The sequence below is a fragment of the Hydractinia symbiolongicarpus genome, chromosome 12 (assembly GCF_029227915.1).
Source record: "Hydractinia symbiolongicarpus strain clone_291-10 chromosome 12, HSymV2.1, whole genome shotgun sequence".
Taxonomy (NCBI): domain Eukaryota; kingdom Metazoa; phylum Cnidaria; class Hydrozoa; order Anthoathecata; family Hydractiniidae; genus Hydractinia; species Hydractinia symbiolongicarpus.
The window spans coordinates 10,274,830-10,297,911 of NC_079886.1; the positions used below are offsets into that span (position 1 = coordinate 10,274,830).

At 33.9% G+C, this 23,082-nt stretch overlaps 5 protein-coding genes across 6 annotated transcripts; 3 read left to right on the forward strand and 2 right to left on the reverse strand.

Moving 5' to 3' along the window:
* Positions 1-67: 67 nt before the first annotated feature.
* LOC130622529 (cyclin-dependent kinase 4-like) lies at positions 68-1,208 on the forward strand. Its single transcript, XM_057437991.1, has 2 exons — positions 68-254; positions 665-1,208. Exon 2 carries the CDS (start codon positions 665-667, stop codon positions 947-949), a length of 285 nt encoding a protein of 94 aa, XP_057293974.1. The 5' UTR covers positions 68-254; the 3' UTR covers positions 950-1,208.
* Positions 1,209-1,274: 66 nt separating this feature from the next.
* Positions 1,275-5,057, forward strand: LOC130622527 (uncharacterized). Of its 2 annotated transcripts, none has more exons than XM_057437989.1 (5): positions 1,275-1,413; positions 1,501-1,754; positions 1,872-2,710; positions 3,118-3,263; positions 3,374-5,057. In XM_057437989.1, the coding sequence occupies exons 1-5, from the start codon at positions 1,338-1,340 to the stop codon at positions 3,679-3,681; spliced, it is 1,623 nt and encodes a 540-aa protein (XP_057293972.1). In that variant the 5' UTR covers positions 1,275-1,337; the 3' UTR covers positions 3,682-5,057. The 2 variants fall into 2 exon arrangements, with proteins under 2 accessions (XP_057293972.1, XP_057293971.1); XM_057437988.1 differs by having other exon boundaries at positions 1,323-1,416.
* A 505-nt stretch (positions 5,058-5,562) lies between these two features.
* Positions 5,563-12,774, forward strand: LOC130622528 (cyclin-dependent kinase 6-like). Its single transcript, XM_057437990.1, has 8 exons — positions 5,563-5,738; positions 6,149-6,369; positions 8,648-8,798; positions 10,194-10,361; positions 10,639-10,748; positions 11,344-11,394; positions 11,478-11,613; positions 12,007-12,774. The coding sequence occupies exons 2-8, from the start codon at positions 6,149-6,151 to the stop codon at positions 12,511-12,513; spliced, it is 1,344 nt and encodes a 447-aa protein (XP_057293973.1). The 5' UTR covers positions 5,563-5,738; the 3' UTR covers positions 12,514-12,774.
* A 4,220-nt stretch (positions 12,775-16,994) lies between these two features.
* On the reverse strand, positions 16,995-18,236 carry LOC130621236 (tigger transposable element-derived protein 4-like). Its single transcript, XM_057436547.1, has 4 exons — positions 18,185-18,236; positions 17,925-17,943; positions 17,816-17,837; positions 16,995-17,228 (listed from the first exon to the last, which is right to left on the reverse strand). Exons 1-4 carry the CDS (start codon positions 18,234-18,236, stop codon positions 16,995-16,997), a joined length of 327 nt encoding a protein of 108 aa, XP_057292530.1.
* An 889-nt stretch (positions 18,237-19,125) lies between these two features.
* Positions 19,126-19,818, reverse strand: LOC130621237 (calmodulin-alpha-like). The gene is made up of 2 exons (XM_057436548.1): positions 19,569-19,818; positions 19,126-19,430 (listed from the first exon to the last, which is right to left on the reverse strand). Exons 1-2 carry the CDS (start codon positions 19,816-19,818, stop codon positions 19,294-19,296), a joined length of 387 nt encoding a protein of 128 aa, XP_057292531.1. The 3' UTR covers positions 19,126-19,293.
* Between the last annotated feature and the right edge of the window lie 3,264 nt (positions 19,819-23,082).

A 23,082-nucleotide genomic window follows, 5' to 3' on the forward strand; every position in this document is an offset into this window, starting at 1 on the left:
GAACCAATTGATAATTATGTTTTCATTTTCTAAGCCAATCATATTTTATGAATAGTTGTATTAAAACTTTGAACACAATGAGCACATGGCTCATTCCACTGGATATGGTACTTGAATCGGAATCAATAAACACAAAATAATAGGCATGCGACAGAAATGATAGTAGAAAGTTTGGTTTGCTGTACCTTCTTTGGCATTTTTGGGTTTTCAGAATGAATCTTCCGAGATAACGAGAGTAACTCCGATGTCTTAAGGTAAAAAGTAATGTAACTTTTTCCATTTTGAATTTTGTGTGTAAATTAACTCTCATTGTTGTGGCAGAATAGCGGAGACGGTAGCTAGCTGCCTGGCTAAGAGTTTATGAAAGATACTTAATCTCAGATTAGTAAATAGCCTTAAAGTGGGTAACCCAGATGACTCTAACATTAAAATTTTCTTGTTTTTAATTGTTTATATTAAAATACCACGGAAAAGTTCAGCGAAATATGTAGCTAAACACCGTTACTGTTCTCTACTTGTACTACTTTCAAATTATGCCTAATCTCCCTCCTCAACCACCCCCCTCACACACACAGATACAAATACACACTAGCCATCTGGTGTCAGCCCTTGGTTTCTCAGTTGCCATTTTTTTAATAATTATAATTGGTATTCCTTTTCCTAGATGATATCCCCAAAAAGAAACTATGAAGACCTTTCAATCATTGGAAAGGGAGCATATGGCACAGTTTTTAAGGCGTTTGATGCTGAAAACGATCGCATTGTTGCATTGAAACGTGTGCGTATTATTAATGATAGTGAAGATAAAGGTGTTCCAGTTTCAACATTACGTGAAATTACGCTATTAAAACAACTGGACAACATTGCACACCCAAATATTGTTAGGTATGTTTATTTACACTATATTTGGTACAAGTTCAATGCTAGTATTGATTCCACTGATGTCTGAGGTCATTGATACTTCTGTAACTTTGGAATGGTAAAGCTTATAAACATATTCTTTAAAAAATAGATGTTCATATCGTGCATGTTATTGGATGTTATGTGTATCAATAATAACTTATTTATTTACATTTTTCATACAATTCTAACAAATGATCCATGTCTGTTTGTTCACAATATGAAATGCATTTCTGTATCATTTTAGTATGCTTTGTTCTATCTTGAATATACTATACAATGTGTATATGCATTAGAATTTGTCAAATTTTTTAAAAAAATTTTCATTTTACGCAGAAGCAAATCTTTATATCAGGGCAAACCCTAATTCTCATTACAATTCTTTAGGTATATCTCACTAACAACAGGATGAAAAGCAACATGTTTAATCATTTTTTATGAATATTTTGTCTTCTTCAGTTGAAAGCTATTCCCCAACAACTGCTGCAACAATTGCAATTAATCCTCAAACAGGTAGTAAGTTCTTTTCCAGTTCAAAAAATTTTCGTTGTTAGTTTTTTTTGGTCTTGTAACAACAGCTCATGCTAAAATTTCTCGCAGGTCAACCTATTGTGGGTGCAGATAGTAGTCCTGTGTATTATCATCCCAACTATCCACAACCGCATGCAGCACACGTTGCATATGTACCAAACACTGGCCATCCATATATGCAGCAGCAACAGCAGCAGCATGGGCAGTATGTACCCGTGTACTATGTAAGTGGAAGTACTACATCAAACACAGGCCAGCCTGGCTCACAGTATTATATGGTGCAACAAACTCCTTCAGGACAAGTCTTATACATCCCAACACAGGTTCGTGTTTGCATATATGTTTAAATCTGTACGATACGCTTTTAGGTGTGTAAAAGTTAACCCAGTTTGTTTGTAACTTATTCATATTACTAAAATAGTTTGTATTTTTTTTTGTAGAGTACGGTAGAACAGCAGCCATCTTCTGCTTCCACTGTTGTCTTGTCGCCACAGCAGCAAATATCTTATCACGATTATATTAATCAATTGAGTGCAATGAATATTAATGAACGTCATTCCAGTATCTCTACCGATGAGAATTCTCTAGAAAAACAACAGGCAACTTCACCAACTAGTCCAGTAGATGGTGTAATACCTTGCGCTTCAGAATTTTCGACTCATGGCAGACAAGTTGTGTATGTACAAAACGAACAGCCAGTACAAGGAACTGTGTATCAGCAACAGGCGAATTATCCATTGCAATATTATCAGAATATACATGGCGGGTACCCAACGTATTCTATTAACCAATATGGTCAACAAGAAGCTGGACAATATAATCCTGCCACTGTCCATTCACCTGTTCTTTCACAACGTACCCCGTCACCTACCGTTCTCCAACAACAGCAACAACACTATGTGTCTTCACAATCCGTCCAAAACACTAGAGCTGTTGCACAAGCACATCAAATTCAATCCTCCCATGGTGTTTGCAGACCAAGATTTATTTCTGGTATTATGCCTAACCCTAGACCTGGAACGCCTATGTATATACCAGTAGCTACTCCTCAAGGTTCTATGTTAGTAACAGGACAGTATCCAGGTAATGTGTCTGTGAATGCTAGTGGTTATCCTATGCAATCCATGTACAGAACTGATAAATTTTCATCGGAAAGTGCAGAGTACAAACTTGATCCTAGGGAAGGTCGCAACGTATTAAATATCGGCCAGAACAAAGCACTGTTACAAATGCAACCAACGTATCAACCCAGTCATGCGTATTTAAGTCATCCTCAAAGGTAACGTTTTCCTGTTTTTAAAAACAGGGGCATCCTGAATATTTGATGACATTGTTTACATGAAATCATTAAAAATTAAAAAGGGCTCTCAGTTTATCAGGTTTTGAGTTTTATTAGTTGCAGATATGAAATCTTGGACGTTTTTCAGGTGTTTTTTCCTATACATACAAAGCAAAAATAGAATCTTTGAAATTTGGTTATTGGACCTCTGAATTGCCACTATAAAAGACTGTTTTCACTGATTTATAGTGTAGTGTTAGGCAATACCACAACGTAACCTGAGATGAACAAAATGTTTAGCTGTCGTAGGCAGTCGTGGTTTGAAGTACTAAACCTCTTCTTGTTAAAAAAATGTGTATATTTATTTGCATTGGCTATTGAGCAGTTTTTGTTAATTGCTGTTTTAGGTTTGTCTCGCCTTCATATGGTGGTCAGTTGATACGACCCGTAGTACAGCAAGGACGCAGGTATAGACCTCACAGACATGCGACGAACAACCAACAAATAAGAATAAGTCGACCGAACTCAAATTCTAGTGAAGCCGACCAAAAAAGTAACGTGTTATTTCTGATTACTCAGCGGTTGCAATCGTAAAATCATTGCTTACATTTTTAAATATTAAGTCATCCTATTTTTAATTTTTTTTATATATATATATTTTAGCTGTTAGTCATATATTGGAAATTTACGACTTCCCTGACACAGTAACATCAGATGCAGATGCGATATTTGACGAAATCAAGAGCTTTGGTGCTCGTATTTTAAAAATCAACAGTAGCAGTTCACAGTCTTTAAGCAGCTCACATAGTAATCTTCCTAATCAACGACCTACGATTTTAGCTATTTTTAAATCAGCGGGTGAAGCACAAAAGGCGTTGGAATCAGTAACAAGTCCGTATTATAAACTAAGAGTCTCGCAAAAGTCGCCCACTCATTTTGCGGGAGGAGACGGAAGTCCGATCAAAAACTAGTAGCTGTTTTTCTTTTAAAGGTAAATACGAGAAAATAAAGTTTTTAAGTTTATTTAGATTGCTATATGCAAAATATTTTTTAAAGAATATAATACTACTATTGTCGCTCACCACAGTCTTAACCTTTTTATCTTTGCATATTTATTTTTATCTCTTCTTTCACCAGGTTTTGTGACAATTCCCAGAACTCGGTTTACAATTCCTAGCTTTTTTAACGTATTGTTATAGTGCTTAAACGAACTCTTTGAAGGCTATGTTTATATTAGCGTCGTTTGATTGCGTAGATTTTTGTTCGTACCAGAGTAAGAATATTGTCAAACAATAGTGCTAGTGGAGATCGAACCTATTCCAAAAGTTCAGGCGCGTTTTGATTACTGAACTATAAATGTGTTTAAATGAATTTATACGTGTAGAATTTTGTGAAAGAAACGCGGAGTTAGAGAAATGAAAGCCAGAATAATTTGTGTTGTAACACAATAATTGTTTTGGTTGTCATTTTGTGTAAATCTTTGATTATGTATGAAACCTTTCACCTCCTTGAGTTCCTCAAGAAACTTTTAAACTTCTAAAAGTAGATTTTAAAACGACTTGATTACCCAGGAACTTTATAAAGGAGAGAAAAGCAGTTGAGGTTGAGCATAAGAGAATGAACTTCCATATAACTTTGGAATGTACTCCTGTAATGACGTAAACACTTTCCTTTTTTCAATTAAATTAGTGGCTGACGCTTAAATATGGTTTCGCGTGAGGAAATTTCTTTTTCTCAACCTCATAAATATGTGACATGGTACAGTGAATAAGAACAAACATATAATGTATAGTGTAAAAGTGAAAACTATTCTAGAATGTTATTTATTTGTGTCTAGCGCACCTATTTACGCATTTTTCACAATTTTAAGTTCACATCAACTCCACTTCGTACGTACATATGGAAGGGTGGGATTGTTTTACATGAATTACTCGTACTCAAAAATTTTGTTTCCACCCTCATAGAAAATTCTATTATTTTCCTTTAAGCAATGTTGTTGTGATATCACCTGCCCTCATGTGATTAGGTAAATTATCACAATATGGCCATTATTAGTGGGAATTCCTTACCAGTCTCCCCGCACTCGTGGGATTAAAGAAGATTGTTGTACGAAATTATTAGAATTTTCTACGTTGAAAACCCCTTTTACTTTTTTCTACGATATCGGTGAGCATATATTTATTTTTGCATTAAGCTCCTGTGCAGGAGTGGGAAGCCTGGGTTGGGAAAAGAAATAGACTTATTTATATTTTTCTTTAGCTACCTTTTTATCTTTGTTAATTACATTTTTCTCTAAATATTATAGATGTAACAGTAAATAGAAATAAATATTGTGTTTTTAAAATCAGGTTGATTTGTCTGTTTGTTTGTTTGTTGCTTCCTGTTCAACTTCGTCCCCATTGCTTTCCAATGGCTCTGCCCTTTCTGAGAGTTTCACCTTGGCTTCTTTTTATATCAGTGACATTCCGCTTACGATAGGACATAACATCGTTAAACGGTTTAGCGGGATTCAGAAATATTTGAAATTATTAAACTCGAATTGGGAATAGGCTAATTTAAAAAAATTACGTACGGTTAAGTGTGAATTGCTAATGAAAAAAAAATCCAAAAAATTTGTTTATTTGGATTTTATATGAATCGCATATGACCGCGGTGTCTTTCCTAACAGGGTCCAAAATAACTCTGACCTGAACACGTATCAAAAAGTTTTTGCGAACGGTGCAAAACGTGATTTGTCTCCGTGATAAGCGGGGGTTTCCACAGTGTTTTTTAATGAACCAATTGATAATTATGTTTTCATTTTCTAAGCCAATCATATTTTATGAATAGTTGTATTAAAACTTTGAACACAATGAGCACATGGCTCATTCCACTGGATATGGTACTTGAATCGGAATCAATAAACACAAAATAATAGGCATGCGACAGAAATGATAGTAGAAAGTTTGGTTTGCTGTACCTTCTTTGGCATTTTTGGGTTTTCAGAATGAATCTTCCGAGATAACGAGAGTAACTCCGATGTCTTAAGGTAAAAAGTAATGTAACTTTTTCCATTTTGAATTTTGTGTGTAAATTAACTCTCATTGTTGTGGCAGAATAGCGGAGACGGTAGCTAGCTGCCTGGCTAAGAGTTTATGAAAGATACTTAATCTCAGATTAGTAAATAGCCTTAAAGTGGGTAACCCAGATGACTCTAACATTAAAATTTTCTTGTTTTTAATTGTTTATATTAAAATACCACGGAAAAGTTCAGCGAAATATGTAGCTAAACACCGTTACTGTTCTCTACTTGTACTACTTTCAAATTATGCCTAATCTCCCTCCTCAACCACCCCCCTCACACACACAGATACAAATACACACTAGCCATCTGGTGTCAGCCCTTGGTTTCTCAGTTGCCATTTTTTTAATAATTATAATTGGTATTCCTTTTCCTAGATGATATCCCCAAAAAGAAACTATGAAGACCTTTCAATCATTGGAAAGGGAGCATATGGCACAGTTTTTAAGGCGTTTGATGCTGAAAACGATCGCATTGTTGCATTGAAACGTGTGCGTATTATTAATGATAGTGAAGATAAAGGTGTTCCAGTTTCAACATTACGTGAAATTACGCTATTAAAACAACTGGACAACATTGCACACCCAAATATTGTTAGGTATGTTTATTTACACTATATTTGGTACAAGTTCAATGCTAGTATTGATTCCACTGATGTCTGAGGTCATTGATACTTCTGTAACTTTGGAATGGTAAAGCTTATAAACATATTCTTTAAAAAATAGATGTTCATATCGTGCATGTTATTGGATGTTATGTGTATCAATAATAACTTATTTATTTACATTTTTCATACAATTCTAACAAATGATCCATGTCTGTTTGTTCACAATATGAAATGCATTTCTGTATCATTTTAGTATGCTTTGTTCTATCTTGAATATACTATACAATGTGTATATGCATTAGAATTTGTCAAATTTTTTAAAAAAATTTTCATTTTACGCAGAAGCAAATCTTTATATCAGGGCAAACCCTAATTCTCATTACAATTCTTTAAATAACTCTCTAATCATTTCCACTTATACTCCAAAGTTCATCCATATTATGTTTATTTTTTTAATAAACAATTTTTCGTTTGTATGTAATAACAAATATTTTTCATTTGCTTTTGTATATCTTTAGCTTTTACTTAATTTTAAGTTTTTTAAGAAAATATCCATAGGATTGATTACACACACAGTAAATACAAAACATTGTGAAATAAAATTGATTTGATGTTATAATTTTACCAGAAAAAGTATCTACACAATTTTGTACATATCAATTTAATCCAATGTTATGAAATCATTGTGGAATGTTTGCAATAATTACTCGGGTGTTCCCCTCATCAAATAATCAAAAAGCTTTAAACATTGCTAAGCAACTTAGTAAAAGAGAATTCTATCAACCCTTCAGTGTTTTTAACATGAAAGAAAAATTATTATAGGCAACCATTAAAACTTGATTAACATGTCTCTAACAACTGAGTTTTTTTCTTTGTGCTGTGTACGAATTATACTCCAGTAAGCAAAATCCTCAATTCAATAAAAAGCTTGGCTTACCTACTTACCTACCTAATTGTTTTAAACACAAATCTATACAAACCATTTAATCTTTTTAACTGATATATTTATTGAGCTTGTTTTAAGTAGGTGCACACCCTTTAAATATGCTGAACACACATGATTCTAAAAATTTTCCTCTTTTCATCTATCATGACTTTGGTGGTTAATGTTAAGAATGCAAGTTAAAATACAATTCTAGCAAGTCATAAATTTTGTTACGTTGAAGCTATTTTAAAAAAAATATATGAAAAATTGATTTACTATTTGTTTACCTTATTTTACCTATTTCACTCCACTCTTCAATAATTAACCATGTTTACCAGTAACATATTGTAGCAAATGCCACAATCAAATATCCCAAAATGCCACAATCAAATATCCCAAAATGCCACAATCAAATATCCCAAAATGTAACATATGTCATTTTGAAAGTATGTTTTATTCATTAGTAATACGTTTTGACCTTACAATAAGGTGATTTAATATGGACGAGTGAATGTTTTGTAGCCGGGGTTAACACAAGCTATGTGAGGGAAATTACGGAGATGGTACACTATGTGGATTGTTGATCTTGCAGGGAGTTCTCAGGGTAATTGGGTCTGTGTAGCTCAAAATGAGCATTGAGTACTCTAGGACTTTTCATCTAAGCCATGGTCCCTCCTGGAAATAATAGACAGGGTATATTCCTCAATATTTGTGAGGCTAGCCATGCAAAATATGTACATCTATCTATTTATTTATTTCTCCTTGTCTAGTCATATTTGCTTTTGTCATGGCAAATTTGGAATTGATTTAGAATTGATTTATCTTAGAAAAACAGACTTATTCATCTTGAAAAAACCTTGAAAAATTTCTTTCAATATCGTTATTTCTTTCCCAGTTGCATTTAACCCTTTATTTTTGAGCCATTATTGGTGTTGTTACAGCATCAATCAGCTGTTAATTCCACTAGGTCATCACATTACTTTCTTTTAATAACTATCTTTGAAAATCACAAAATCTAGCTCAAATTTTTAGTTAGTTTGTGAATAAAAGGGCCTGGGAATTCCTGGAAATTTGTTTTTGAAATTTTCTGTTGTATAGACTTGACCCTACCCCACCCAAACACAGTCGAAAATATTTGATACAACATCATTTTTCCTGGTTACTCATCAGTTAACAGGTGGTAAGGAAAAAAATTATTTTTTCACATATCTATAGTAACTGCACCAAAGTCATATTTTTTTACACCTTCATCATACAATTTTACACAATTTAAAAAATACATTAATTAATGCAGTTAATTGTATGCGTGACTACTATTTTTGTGTGTGTTTTTTGTTTTTTTAGAATATTTGATGCTTTTCAAAATTTCTCAACAACTCCAACAGATTCACCTAGTGATCTTGTGCTCACTATTGTATTTGAACATGTTGATCAAGATTTATCACAGTTTCTTCGAAAATGTCCTCCACCAGGATTACCTGAAGAATTAATTAAGGTGAAACTTGTAGTCACTGTTGTTTCTTTTAGTTTTGTATGTTAAATGCATATTATTTTTTTTAAAAAACATATTTGTTGGACATTTAAGATAACAATCAACAGCAAACAACTCTATTTTTGGTTCTATAATGAAAAATATAACTAGCATGTGTATTCTAATTTGGTTTTAGTTCTTTGGCCTATAATGCACGCTTTTTCAGGACTATGCAATTGTAATGGTCTGTTAAAAAATCTACTTGTTTAGGAAAGCAAACAATTAAAAACCGAACGATTTAAAACTTTGTCTCAATTTTTCTTTTTAAGGTCAAATTTATATATTCAAAAGTTACTTTTAGTATTCCTCTGCTGTACTTTTATTTACATATACAGTATGATAATATCTTAACAATTCATTTTTTTAATAACAAGTGTATTGTTAGAGAGCTCAGCATTTACATGGCACTTTTAATTATTGTTGGTTTGCTGTTTTCCAACTCGTAATTTTTTTGCATGGTCAGTTGGTTAGCAGATTATTTTTTTTACCTTTTTATCAAACAAAAAAATAACAATTTCACTGTTAATCTGGTCTTCTTGTGAACTTCGCTTTACTGTATGGTATTTTACTGCTAAAGTACTGATAATATCAAAAAAAGAGTCACATGCACCATATGTAATTTATTTTGGCTGTTAAAAAAAATGACATATAAATGTTGTGCATAAATCTCTAATTACACGTAATTATGCAATAAATGTTGTGCATAAGTCTCGAATTACACGTAATTATTCAATAAATGTTGTGCATAAATCTCTAATTACACGTAATTATGCAAGGCTTTAGATATATATTTAATAGCAATACCAAAGATAAGAGAATTTACCTTAGTGTGCTCGCTATTCAGCTAAAGTTTTCTTACAAGTGTATGATCAATGTTTAAATACTAAGATGTACTTAAGTATAACTTTCTAGACACGTATACTAATTTTCTTCTTTCATAAATGCATTGTGATATCTTCATGAATTTACTTAAACTCTGTACCTTAGTTTGCAGATTATTGCCTTTTACAGCCCTGAATAAACCAGGGAATGAAGGTAAGGTACTAAGCAATAGACACACGAGATACATTACATTAGCAAGAAACACCCAAGTGCATGTACTGAGAAGGACATGAGCTACAAGTGGGTAGCAAAATCAGCATACTTTTGCGTGATGAGAGTACAATTGATATAACTTTAGTAAAAAATAAAATAATGACATGAAACTTAATGAAATGTGACACCAGTGATTTTTGACGGTATATTATTTTTTTTTTCAAAAGTAACCTACTATGCTACCATGTCCAAGAAATGATAAATCCGTAACCATTAAAAGCAAAAGCATGATGAGTTATAAGCCAGATGTGTTTCTCTGTTTAGGACTTGATGTACCAGTTATTATCTGGGGTTGATTACTTGCACATGAATCGAATAGTCCATCGTGATATCAAACCACAGAATGTTTTGATTACTAAAAACAAAAAGGTCAAAATAGCTGATTTTGGGCTGGCCAGAGTATACGGCTTTTGTAAACTTGTTACGTCTGTGGTAAAATATTTGCTTACTTTTTTTATTTCTCTATTCTCAACGCAAAGATCTCTGTGTCCAATCATATCATGCAGCTGCTACCAGTGTTTTGAAATCTTCGAAATTTAATAACATTGGCCGATTTTTGCTGTATTATAAATTAATTCAAGAAGTATCAAGAGTTTAAAGAAAAAATTACAAGTAAAAATGAACTTTAAGAACTTGAAAAATCCTAATTTTTGGTCTGGGACTTTTGTTAGTGCTTTATATCAACCTAACTCCACATGTCTTTACATAGGTTGTAACTCTTTGGTATCGTGCACCGGAAGTTCTTCTTCAATCATCTTATGCAACATTGGTTGATCTTTGGAGTGTAGGAGCCATTATGGCAGAGATGTACAACAGAAGGTGTGCGAATACCATTTGCAATCAACTATGTTTTTTACAAACAAATACAATTTATTGCCCATTGATGTTTTGCTCTTTGTAGTGTGGTGTAAGGTTTCTGCTTAGTCAGAAAATCTTGTGTTGGTTGGACAAATTTATGAAAAATTACTCATCTTCAGATAAAATTTCAGGGGTATTAAAGGCTCATTTTTATTTGACAATACTTTATTGTATAAAGTCTACTCGATTTTGCTATTACTTACCTTCTGTATTTTTCTAAGCCATAAAACTTAGCTGGGGTGGTTAAATCTCCCCCTTGTCCAGAATATTTGATACCCAGAAATACCCAGTTAGGGTTATGACGCAGCATGACAATGTGTTCTTTTAACTAATATTGTCTGATTAATCTCCAAATGATCTGCTGCTCGGTATTCTTTATTTCTACTTTTGCATCAGCAAATTGTTCTCCTGGGATTCGAACAAAAATATCAATTTCACTGCCAAAGGCCTATATCAACATCACTGTATTTTGCTAGTTTTTTTATGCCTGACAAAATTCCTTTTATTGGGGACAGTAAAATAATAAATTTCATTCGTTTAATTATATTCTTTATAGACCATTGTTTCCTGGAAAAAGTGAAATTGATCAGTTGGGCAGAATTTTTTCGTAAGAGAGATTCCTAGTGATTTATTCTTTAACACTTCCCTCAATAACATTGCTTATATTTCGAATTTGTTTTCTGTTGACAGCGTAATAGGAACTCCAGAGAAAGAACAGTGGCCAGAAAATACTTCTTTACCATGGCAATCGTTTAAACATCATGGCGGCTTAGACCTTCAACACTTGGTGTTGGATATGTGTCCTGAAGGAATTGATCTGTTAAAAGTGAGTATATATTTGAAAAACTGTGAAAGTCGTAACCTTAAACTAATGTCAAAGAATGACCCTAAGTGTTATCTTGGAATCTTAATTCACTTCTGTTACTTTTATACATTAATCTAAAATTACCAATAACAGGAAATCTGAAATTTGCTATTACTTAAATGTGACGCGATGGTTAATTTTTTAAGTGTGGATATCTTGAGAACGAAAAGAGTTGTTGTTTTTTTAAAGACTTGATTAACAACATCTTTGAGCTTTAACACGTAAATGCCACATCGTTTTCACTCTAAGGTCTCTTTAATTTTATTTTATTTGTTCTCCTAATGTCAAAAGACTGGTCTTTAACGCGAACGTAAAATCTGTAAGAATTTCTCGTGTTGGAAACTTTTTATTTAGAAACTGCTTGTGTTTGGTGCGGAGAAAAGATTAAATGCCCGATCTTGTCTCGCTCATCCATATTTCAGTGATGTCGAGTGTCCCGATAGCCAAGATTCTGGTATTTCCATGTCGTTAAGTGAAACAAAACGAAGCCGAGTTCACGATGAAGAAAGCAGTTCAGAACATTCTAGATCCTCTAAAAGTAAACATGAGGAACCCGAAGTAGACATGGCTTCTTCCAGTCGGTCATTGTTGTCAAGGGAAAGTTCTTCTCTTGAAACTTTACCACGTTCTGCTTCTGGTATGAGCGACTCATCATTTACAAGTCAAGGACTTTCATTTTCACGTGCTGACTCTGGTATTTGTGTTTCACCACAAACCGTGTCTTCAGATCATGATTCGAGTAACTCGAGTTCTTTTAATGATCAAAAAGAAGAAAAACACGGGATGACCACGGAAACAAAGCTTTCAGAAGATATTCAGACAGATTTTGACGCAGGTGCTGATGAAAATAAGGAAAATTGAGATAAAGGTCTAGTGACGAGTTAGTGTAATGTTGATAAGCAGAAACAGCGAAAGGTAAAATTCAGAGTTGTATCCGTTCCTTTGCGATGTTTATATTTGTTAAAGGACATAAAAACGTCTTAGTGTAAATATAGCTTTGTATGATGTAGATGAAGACCTAGTGTTTTAAATTATTATATACTTTTTCATGCTAAAACTTTTACCAATGTTTTTAACACCATTGTATATTATTACTCTTTAACATAATATTATAAAAAGAAATCGGTTTGACATATTTTAAACGACTGGCAACCCATAGCTTAAAACGCGCATTTATTTAGTTAGGGCTAAAAAATAGCTCATTCGCAATAAATGCAAACACAGAGTTCACTAAAAGTGGTATATTCAGACCTCACCAACAATTAACCCTTTCTTTACCAGAAAAAATCACGCTTTTTTCCCGGAGCGAAAAACTCAATTTTTAGGGTGTTCCGCTTAAACTTAAATATCTCAAGAACCATTGGCTCAAATAAAATTTTCACCCTTTTTTTAAAAGATGTTATTCATTACTAAAATTAAAAAAAATTTTGAATAACAAATTTTTTTCACCGACCAATGATCCAAAATGGCGGATATGAAAAAAATAAAAAAGCGTCAAATCCCAAAGAATCCCCTAAAGAAAAATTATTACTAATGAGTATAGTTAAAAACTAGTATAAAATATAAATCTCCTAAATGTAACCTACTTTCAAAAAAAATTCAGCCAAAAAGAACAATAGATATTACATGTTTCGGTGCACATTCGGTACACACAACCATTGAAAATCAAAGAAAGCAGAAACTAGAACAACCTTATTATAAATAGCCTAAAAAACATGGAACATATAAATCATATATACAGGATAAGTTCAAAAAAGAACTGGACTCGATTACGGAGAAGCTGATAAATAAGATTATTCATCAGCTTCTCCGTATTCAAGTTTAGTGTGGTACAGTTCAGGGTGTTTTATTCTCCATTCTAACATTCAATCCCTCAGTCTCTTGGAATGGAAAGTTTTTCAGATCGATGTGTTGATCTTTGTTAGATTCATTTCATACCACTACTTTGTTCGTTTTTTGGCCTTTTTCGCTAAACTTTCAAAAATGGCCACTCGCGAAAGTTTATTCAGTACAAACTTTTTAAATTGTCGATTCGCGAAAGTTTATCCACTAATATTTAAAAGAAATTTCCTGGTTTTAAAAGTTATTTCTTGACTCGCCCTCACTTGGCTCGCCTTCCCCATAAAAAAGAGACAACTGGCGCTGAGAACGAGATTGGAATAAACTTGAAATAAACAAAAGCGATGATGTTTCAAATGTATGTATGGCTTATAACCGAGTTACTGGCAAAAAGGCGATAACGACGATGCGTGGGAGCTAGAAATGTGTTTGATCTGTTTTGTGATTTTGACGATGAAGCCAGTTTGTAAATAGAAGTTTTTACATACCATTAGAAAGAAAATTACATCGTTAAAAAACACTTTTCTATCATAAGAAATATAGGCCACTTTTTTTATAAGAACATAAAAAATCACGAATCGCGAAAGTTTATCTCGCCAAAACTTTCCAATTTTTTTAATTTGTAGATTCGGGAAAATTTATCCAAAAATTTTGCGAGTTTTTAGACTCGCAAAAGTTTCTCTTGCGAAAGTTTATACGAATGAAGTAGTTTCGGTCGTCCCCCTATACTGTTTTGTCTCCTTCCTCGACCTTGTCCAGTACCACGTCCCCTTGGTCTTCTTCTAGCATTTCCACCTCCAGGAACTCCTTCACGAATACCACCGCGATCACCTCTTGTTCTTACACCACGACTGCTACTAACACACATGGGTTCAACATTATTATTACTTTGGGCAAGATCAGCCAATGGAACATCATCTTTAGAAGATGCCTCACTGTCACTGTTTGGATTACTGGAATTGCTAGCAGGCTCTGAAGGTTCATTCACATCGGTCACCTTATCTAACTGATTGTTGTTATTGAACTTTCAAAGCTTTGAGGCACACTACCACTTACAAAAGTTACTTCTGTTTTTTTTTTCATACTCCCAGTCAATTTCATTACTTTCATCATCCATTCTCATACTACCATCACTGTCATCATTTCCATTAGTTACAAATTCAATTATCTCATGAATATTTTTATAAAGAGCTCGTTTTGGCTGCCATTTTTCAAAAAAAGATATGAACAAGCGGGTTTTTTTTCCGAATCGGATATTTTATCCAGTTTCGGAATGTTTTTATTTTTCTCGGTCAGACTGCCAATGGGAAACTTTGCAGGGTTTTTATTGGCAGTATGCATAAAGGGTTAAAACGTATATGTCAGCATTACCTTCCAACTTTGCATAGGGCAAACATACCGTTTATCTTTTTCGTAGAATTAGTCCCCTCGAAAATTATTAGAAAATATTTTTGTATACAGTTGACTCTCTCTATCTCGAACTCGCAAGGGACCAGAAAATTTGTTCGAGATAGAGAAAGTTCGAGATAGAGAAAAATTGACAAAAATTGGATTTTTTCGTAAAAAACGTATTTTTAACCTTCAGTGTATCGGGAGTTGATAGAGGTCAATGAGAGATGTTAAAATGTTAATATTCAATGCACAAGACTTCTTTTAAAATAAATACATAAAATAAATTTACAGCTTCATTTAAAGAAATCGGTTATGTCTTTTTGTTTAAGTGATGCCACTCTGTCTTCATTATACATTTTTTCGAATTTGGAGATAAGCATTTGCATTTCATTGCCTTTTTCGCAACACATTGCTAGATCTTTCAAAAGATCAATACTACACTCGACTTTTGATCTTGATGGTTTTTCGACAACTATATCAAATGAATCATCCTCCATGTCACTGCCATCGTCTTCAGCTTCGTCGTCCTGAGATTTCCGAAATTCATCAATGATATCCTCATTAGAGATTTGAGGGGCGGTTGCGATAACCTCATCATCCAAGGTCACAAGATCATTAGCACTGAGATCATTTGGTACCAATGATGGATCAGCCTCTCTTGAATCATCCAAACTTTCTTGAAGATCTTTAAATGGGTCATCCGAATCAGCAATAGCATCCTGTTGTCCTGTAGAAGAGATTCCAGATTTCTTAAAACAATTGATGATGGTTTGTTTAGTTACAGCCTCCCAAGAATCAGCCAGTATCTTCATTCCGCTTAAAATTGAAATCTTTGGCAAAGGTTTGTTGTTCTCCAAAGCACTGCACAGCAAACGTACAACTCTCCTTCGGTAATGCGCTTTTAGACTTCGTTTGACACCTTGGTCCATCGGTTGCAACACAGACGTTGTGTTAGGGGGCAAAAAAACGAGATGAATGTTTGTTAAGTTCGAGATCGATGGGTGTGCTGGACAGTTGTCGATTATAAGAACGATTTTTCTCCCGTCTACACGAAACTTTTGGTCCAGTTTCCGGACCCAGTTTTCAAATATTTCACTATCCATCCAACTTTTCTTTTGTGATGTGTATTGGCAAGGGAGATGTTTGATGTTATTAAAGCAGCGAGGTTTTTTTGATTTGCCAATGACGAACATTGGCAACTTTTCTCCAGTAGCACTTGCTGCGGCCATTCCAGTGAATCTCAATTTGCTCTTCTTCCCCCCAGAACACTTTTCTCCTTTGAGGTGGTATGTTTTCTCGGGAAGACATTGGTAAAACAAACCAAATTCGTCTGCGTTGAAAGTGTCCTCCAATTTGTAATTCGACAGAATGGTTGGGAGCGTGGTTTCGTTCCAGGAGCTTGTCATTTGATTTGTAACTGACTTACATTCACCACCGATAACTTTCAAGGAAATGCTGTGCCTGAAAAAGTAAATAAATAAAAATGTTTCGTGTAAAGCAGCCCTTAATATTAATCGAACATAACACAATCGAACATAAATTTTAAGATTGGTTCGATTCGATTCTTATCTGTTTACAAATTATATTGTTGAACACGTGGAGTGTAGTAGAATCTGTAATGAACAATATGGCTATAAATTTACTGGGACAAGAAATTGAATTAACTGAAAATATGCCACTCGTCGTTTTGTCTTCCACTGACATTACATCTTACATAAAAGGGTACCATGTTTACAAAAGTTTATGGACACCAGTCCAACAAGAAAAACTACAAGGAGAAATGGAACCTCACAACCCTGTCGACAAATACGCTGTAGCTGTTAAAAAAGATGGGAAACTAGTCAAACATTTGCCGTTAGGAGAAAATGGAAAGTTTGCTAAAACCATATTTTATTTTCTCCGTGCTGATCAATTTGGGAGATGTGATATAACTGTTACTGGAAAGGCAGTTAATCTTGGAGATGGTGATGGAATGCAGGTCCCCTGTGTTCTAAGCTTATCCGGGCAAAAGTCAATGGTAGAGATTTTGAAAAAACAGAAGCTGTAATTTTAGTGTTTGATATGTAATCACGTTGTTTTTATACACGAAATGAAAATTATAACTATGTTATTTACCTTTTTTTCCATTTGTCCAGCCAACCATCGGAAGCCTTGAAACTTGAACAATCAAAGTTTTTAGCAAAACTGAGTGCCTTTTCTTTTATCAAATTGCCATCGATCGGAATGTTTTGGCTTCTTTGAACAGTAAACCATTTGAAAACAGCCTTGTCTATCTGCTCATAATCACAGCCTCGAACCTTTTTCGAACCAGACGCGGTTTTTTGTTCTTCCAAGCTTTGTAGGATCTTATGTTTTTTTTTTCATCCAAGTTGAAATTGTATTTTTGGGGATCCCGTATTTTTCTGCTGCCTCCTTGTTTGACATTCCTTTCTCGATTTCCCGAATTATTTGACATTTTTGAATTAAAGAAACGTTATTGAGTTTTCTTTTTAAAGCCGACATCTTCACCTCAAGAAGGTTTCTGGTTCAAAACACTGTAAACAATGTTTTGTGAGTGACTTTAGAATTCGAACGTCAAACATTTTCGTTCGAAAATGGAACATTTTAATTCGATTTTTAGTGTAAATAGGTTCTTAAATCCGGAAAAGTTCGAGATAGAGAGAGAAACAGTCAGACGGGACCGAGATTTTGGTTCGAGATAGAGAGGTATTCGAGATAGAGAGGTTCGAGATAAAGAGAGGAAAATAGCTTAGAGCCTACACAAATGTCCAAGGGACCGAGACTTTGGTTCGAGATAGAGAGATGTTCGAGATAGAGGGTAGTCGAGATAGAGAGAGTCAACTGTAATTCTTTTCCAGCTGAGATACTGACTTCTGATGTGGAATCTGCGCCGGAATGAATATTTTTTCGATCGAAACCATAGTAGACTTACATCATTTTTCACTTTGGGAACCCTGTACATGTGCGCAAAATTTATAATAAAAAAATAATGCAGGCCAAGCTTCGTAGCAACAACAGGTTGAGTTATTTTCGCCAATTACTTGGAACTCTGAGTCACGACTTCGTTAAAATTAGATTTTGACAGAAAAAAGGTGTTTATTGGATAGGAAAATTTTTTTCCCGTCAAGAAACGATAGAAAAAAATGCCCTGTTTCAAATAATTTCTTCAAGTTTCCAGTTTTGAGGGAGACACTGTTCTAATTATACCTGGGAGGAGGGGCATTACTTTCTTTTTAATTTTAAAAAATTCGTAGCATTTGTTAACATTTTATATATATTCTAATGGAACTTGGATTTTTACATCTCATAAAAATCATGTAAAAATCCCTGGGAACGAAGGTGGGTTGCTCCATATTTCTGTATGTTAGGACTAAAATCTTCTAACTTTTTACGCCGTAGCTATGACTTCATTTTCAAAAAAATGCGACACTTGTACTTGTATTGAGGTGTTTTCCTATTGTGACAAGTTTCATTCCAGGACCATTTTAAGTACTAACCAAGTCTAATTGGCCGTTAGGCAATTAATATCAAACTCTCCCTCTCTCCCTCCCCACAAAAAATTGCAACTGCGAAATGTTCCGCGCAGGTACCAAATTATATGCAATAAGATCAGGATTGTGTGGCGTATTTACATCGAGAGTTCTCTTACTTACTCCTAGGACGATCCTCCTAGGTTAGTGTAAACAAAGCACGCTTCTCCGGTAGTTGCAATTTAAATAATGTATTCCATAAACTAAAATATTTTATTTTCGTGAATATGAAAGTGTGATTTACAAATGAAATATAATTTACTGTTCTGTGATATGAATAATCCATGATCAAACGAAGACTTAAAGAGTCAACTTTTCATTATAATCATGTCTTTAAATTCTTCAAATGTTATTCTTCGATTTCTATCCAATCTAAAAAATTACATGTATTGCTACAAAAAACTTTCTAAAAAAAATTCCTTATAATAATTAGGAATAGTAATAAATACGCGTTTCCCGTTGCTTGTTTTTGTTTAAAAATTTTATAACTTTGATGTTTTGACTTTAAAGTCATACTCAGAATTGGTGCGCGTAAAAAGGTTCACCTTATCCGACATGTGAAAATGGTGTTTTGGTGGTGTTAATGTTACGGTCAAGTCTTTTTAATTGTTGATTTGTACTAATAAGCTTCTGTTTAAAGCAGAAGTCAATTAGTACAAAATTAAAATTTTGTTTGGCAAAGTTGAGAAATAGCAGTAGTACATCAAAGAAAACTAATTCGGGAAAGGTGTATTATGCATTTCCCTGCACAAGTAATATTTTAAGAAGTAGAAAAGGAGATTTTTAATATAACGCCTTATCAAATATTTACGTACCCACTCTTACCGCAACGCCCAAGTAAAGGTGCGGCGACGGTGATACGAACCAAATATCGTTTTACTTACTTGAAGTGTTTGATAATGTTTTGTTTGTCGGCTTCCGGAGCTTTTTCCATGATGTACAGTAAAGCTTCTTTAATATCTTTGGCTGCGATGTAACCTTCTCCCATAAAATCGAATGCGTTGAACGAATCACGAGCTAGAATGTAAAACAGTAAGTAATCAAATAGATAAATATAACATTAAAGGTAGGCTAACGTGTTGTTCGGTTGTTTAAATCAAATGCATGAAACAGTCTCTTGGGTTTATCCATTTAGCAAATGACCTTACATAATACCTGCTTTTGTTTCTTTTTCGTCACTCTGCAATCTTTGCGTTAAATCAACAAACTCGTTAAAGTTTAACCCGTTATTTCCATCTTTATCTGCCATTATGGTCATATTTTGTAACTCCACATCAGTAGGGTTGAAACCCAGAGTTTTTAAGGCATCTCTCAAAAGTTCACATTTGATGACACCGAGATGATTTTCAAACATGCAAAATGCATCTTGATATGTTTGCAACATGTCGTCTGTTAGAAAGACCATGTTTATGACGTTTCAGTTTAGACCAGTTCACTGTAAGTAAAATCTGTTTTTCTGTTTTTGAACGTTTTTGTAACGCTCTTCATTTCAATCAAGCCACGTATTTTCCAAACAATCATGGCGGCAGTGAAATAGTTTAATAACAGACACACTATCGTTTCAATTATTTCTATACATCTTTAATACATAATTTAGTAGTAGCTAATACAGTAGCCTTGGGAACCAGTTTGGGGATTCAGCAACATTTTTTTTAAGATCGTGTACCCTTTGTGTCTATCTAGCATGTGGGTCATATATTTTAGGGCGTCAACCAAGGATGATTTACTTGATATGACATCAACAATTAACAACATGAACAAATATAAAAATATTATTATTATTATTGTTCTTATTATTATTATTGTTATTGTTATTATTATTGTTAGTATTATTATTATTGTTATTATTATTTCGCCATTGAAAATTTTACGTTTTCTTCGTAAAAATAAATACACAACTATAGCTGTTGTATTGTAGAATGTAGAAATGTGTGATTGCATATCCTTTAGGTGCAGCTAGTTAAAAATAACAGAAGCAAGAAGAAGACTGCAGTAGTCTTATCACGGAGCCCCGAAACCTTTTATAAAAGATTAACAAAGATTTAACTGTTTTGTGATCTAAAAAAGCTGTAGTGTCAGCAGTTATAATTTACGTGCTAAAACTGTGACAATTCTTGCTGGCGTCAACAAGGCCTGTATTTCCGATTTCCTTGACCTTCGCGGACCGTTGCGTTAATGGCTTCACAGAAACTGCGTCTAGCGCATTTTCAACTCTCCCCGTCCTCGCTAAACATCAGCCAAAGAAGACCTCTTGCAGCCTTTCGACTGCAGAGAATTCAACAGCCGATGCTGTTTTGTCATTTTAAAAGCTTGCCTAAAAATTATGCACACGATTGTAGCTAGCTAGCTACAATCGTGTGGATGTGTGTATTTGTGTGTATTTAGTGCTATTTAGTGCTAATCTCTTAAGGTTTTTATTCAGTTTGGTATAAGAGCTTTTTATCCCAGACAAAATTATTTATTTGTGCTACCTTCACCAATCTGATATTTACACAGTTGCAATTGTACAGTTGGAGTTGTGCCTACTGTTATCTACCTCAGGGTAAAAAATGAAAGTAGCCAAATAAAGTTCGCTGAAAAAAAAAGTTTAGATAATCTTTCTTATTCTTAATGTAGTCAAGTAGCTTTACTGTAATATAAACTTTGGATAAAGTCAAGTTTTCTGATCAGACAACGCTCTCAATATTTTGCAACGGCAAACTTTAGGATGTGTTTTTATTAAACTGACAACAAATTTTACGAAAAATTATTTTGCAAAATAAAAATGCCGAGTGATTGTTTCAACTGGATAGGGTAACGACGGATGTTTCTTGTGTTACCGAAATCGCACTAAGTCATTTTGAAAAGGGTACTACGCCTGCAGGGCACACTGAGGTAAGCATTCCACACACGAATGTGCGACATGTTTCACCTGCACTAGGAGTTACGTTTAATTCTTGAACTTTTACGGGAACTTACTCCGCAAATTTAAACAAGAAGGGCTGCGCACTGCAACAATCGTGTTTAAAGGAGATATTACAAAACCATGAAAAACATTAACAGTAGTGTAGTTAATATCTATCATTTTTGTAGATTTGCTTATACGGTGTGGAGTATAAAAACTTCCCAAATAGCGTTGCTGATAGACCACATAACCACATAGACAATCTGAAACATAGTTCTATCCAATAAAACATGGTTGACTTAAAAGCCTAACACGCTAGCATCGCAGGCTAGTGTTGGAGATAGAAGAAACTTAACAGAGGATTTATGATTGTGACTAGCTACAACTTATTCTGAAGAAATAACCCAATGATGATCTACCAAAACATAAATTCTTGTCTTAGCTGGGTACTATGTTATATATATCAAACTTGAAGAAAGTCATAACGAGAAAGTAGCGCAGAGGCGAATATGTAGAGAGAGTTGTTCAATACACCTTTCCCGAGACTTATTCTTTTGATGTGCCTTTTTCTGTTGAGTTTTATTAAAAACGGACAACAGATTTGAATTCCTTATCAAAAATTTCATAAACAAAGAAAATTTCGAAACAATGCAGCAAGTAAACAACCTGCTATTTTAATTTAAAGATTTGTGGTATGTCCAACCTCTTTTTGAATCCGAGGCGGGACATGGTAACTTGAGCATTAAGAAGACTTTAACTGTGAGATATATCTCCTCAAAATAGCACTTTCTGTTGGCGTATCAAGTTAAACTTTTACACATAAATTAAACAAACTATGCTGAATTCAAATATGGTATTCATATTTTACGAGTTTAAAAAAAGTATGACTCATGGTCTCGGGAAAGGTGTATTCTTTAAACTTAAACAGAGTTTGAAACCCTACAGGGCGTTAAATAGCATTTTTACTGAAGTGCTGAAAAAAGGGGCAGGACTGGGTTTCTTTCTTTTATCAATATATTTTGTTCTAGGAACATGGCCCTCCTCTAGGGCCATGATCCTAGAACATATGAAACATATGAAACCTGCGCAAATGTGTCAGATAATTATTGTGTCAAAAAAACACTTTCGGACAAACAGGAGAAAGCTGTTTGAATTTAAATGGCGAAGGAGTTTTAGCATGTTTTTTTCAAAGTTACAAATTTAATAAAAAGCATTACTAGCAATGAAAATACAAGAAAAAGAAATATAGTGTTTGAAATATTTTAATAGCTAACTAGCTAGCTAGCACGAACCTAGAAAACTATTTGGTGTAACGTATCTTGAAAAGTCATTATAGGGTGATAATTCTGCTAGTCTAACTATGTCGAGCAAAACGTTTTTAACAAATGAATTTTTATCGATTGAATTTTTTCAAATGAATTTTTATCTATTTTTTATTAGTTATTGCATAATCAAACAAGTTTATCGCATAATCAAAGGAGTGCAGTTACCTTCGCCTTCCCGTGATTGAACTGACGTAAAAATTGCATGAAAAATCAATCGTTAGCTATAACTTCAGGCTGCACGTTCTCAATGATGAAAAAATGATGAACTAAATTTTATTATTTCAAAGGAGTCAAAACACTTTAATGACTATTTACCATCACAAAGAGGACCCTATCACATCCGTCATTTTCTTCCTGCATTTGCTCCAATTTAGCAGCCTCGTCCCCATGGCATTGTGCGGCCGCTTTGTTATAACAACTTAAGAGGCAATAAGGATGATCGGCAAAAAAAAATGTGGAA

Coding starts and splice junctions, on each gene's coding strand:
- LOC130621236 (XM_057436547.1), bottom strand. CDS start 18,236: ATGGAGCAACCCACCTTCGTTCCCAGGGATTTTTACATGATTTTTATG. Junction 17,229..17,815: donor TTCCCAAAGTGAAAAATGAT/GTAAGTCTACTA, acceptor AAAAAACATAAG/ATCCTACAAAGCTTGGAAGA.
- LOC130621237 (XM_057436548.1), bottom strand. CDS start 19,818: ATGGTCTTTCTAACAGACGACATGTTGCAAACATATCAAGATGCATTT. Junction 19,431..19,568: donor CGAAAAAGAAACAAAAGCAG/GTATTATGTAAG, acceptor TTTACATTCTAG/CTCGTGATTCGTTCAACGCA.
- LOC130622529 (XM_057437991.1), top strand. CDS start 665: ATGATATCCCCAAAAAGAAACTATGAAGACCTTTCAATCATTGGAAAG.
- LOC130622528 (XM_057437990.1), top strand. CDS start 6,149: ATGATATCCCCAAAAAGAAACTATGAAGACCTTTCAATCATTGGAAAG. Junction 6,370..8,647: donor GCACACCCAAATATTGTTAG/GTATGTTTATTT, acceptor TTGTTTTTTTAG/AATATTTGATGCTTTTCAAA. Junction 8,799..10,193: donor TACCTGAAGAATTAATTAAG/GTGAAACTTGTA, acceptor TTCTCTGTTTAG/GACTTGATGTACCAGTTATT.
- LOC130622527 (XM_057437988.1), top strand. CDS start 1,338: ATGAATATTTTGTCTTCTTCAGTTGAAAGCTATTCCCCAACAACTGCT. Junction 2,711..3,117: donor TATTTAAGTCATCCTCAAAG/GTAACGTTTTCC, acceptor TTGCTGTTTTAG/GTTTGTCTCGCCTTCATATG. Junction 3,264..3,373: donor TAGTGAAGCCGACCAAAAAA/GTAACGTGTTAT, acceptor TATATATTTTAG/CTGTTAGTCATATATTGGAA.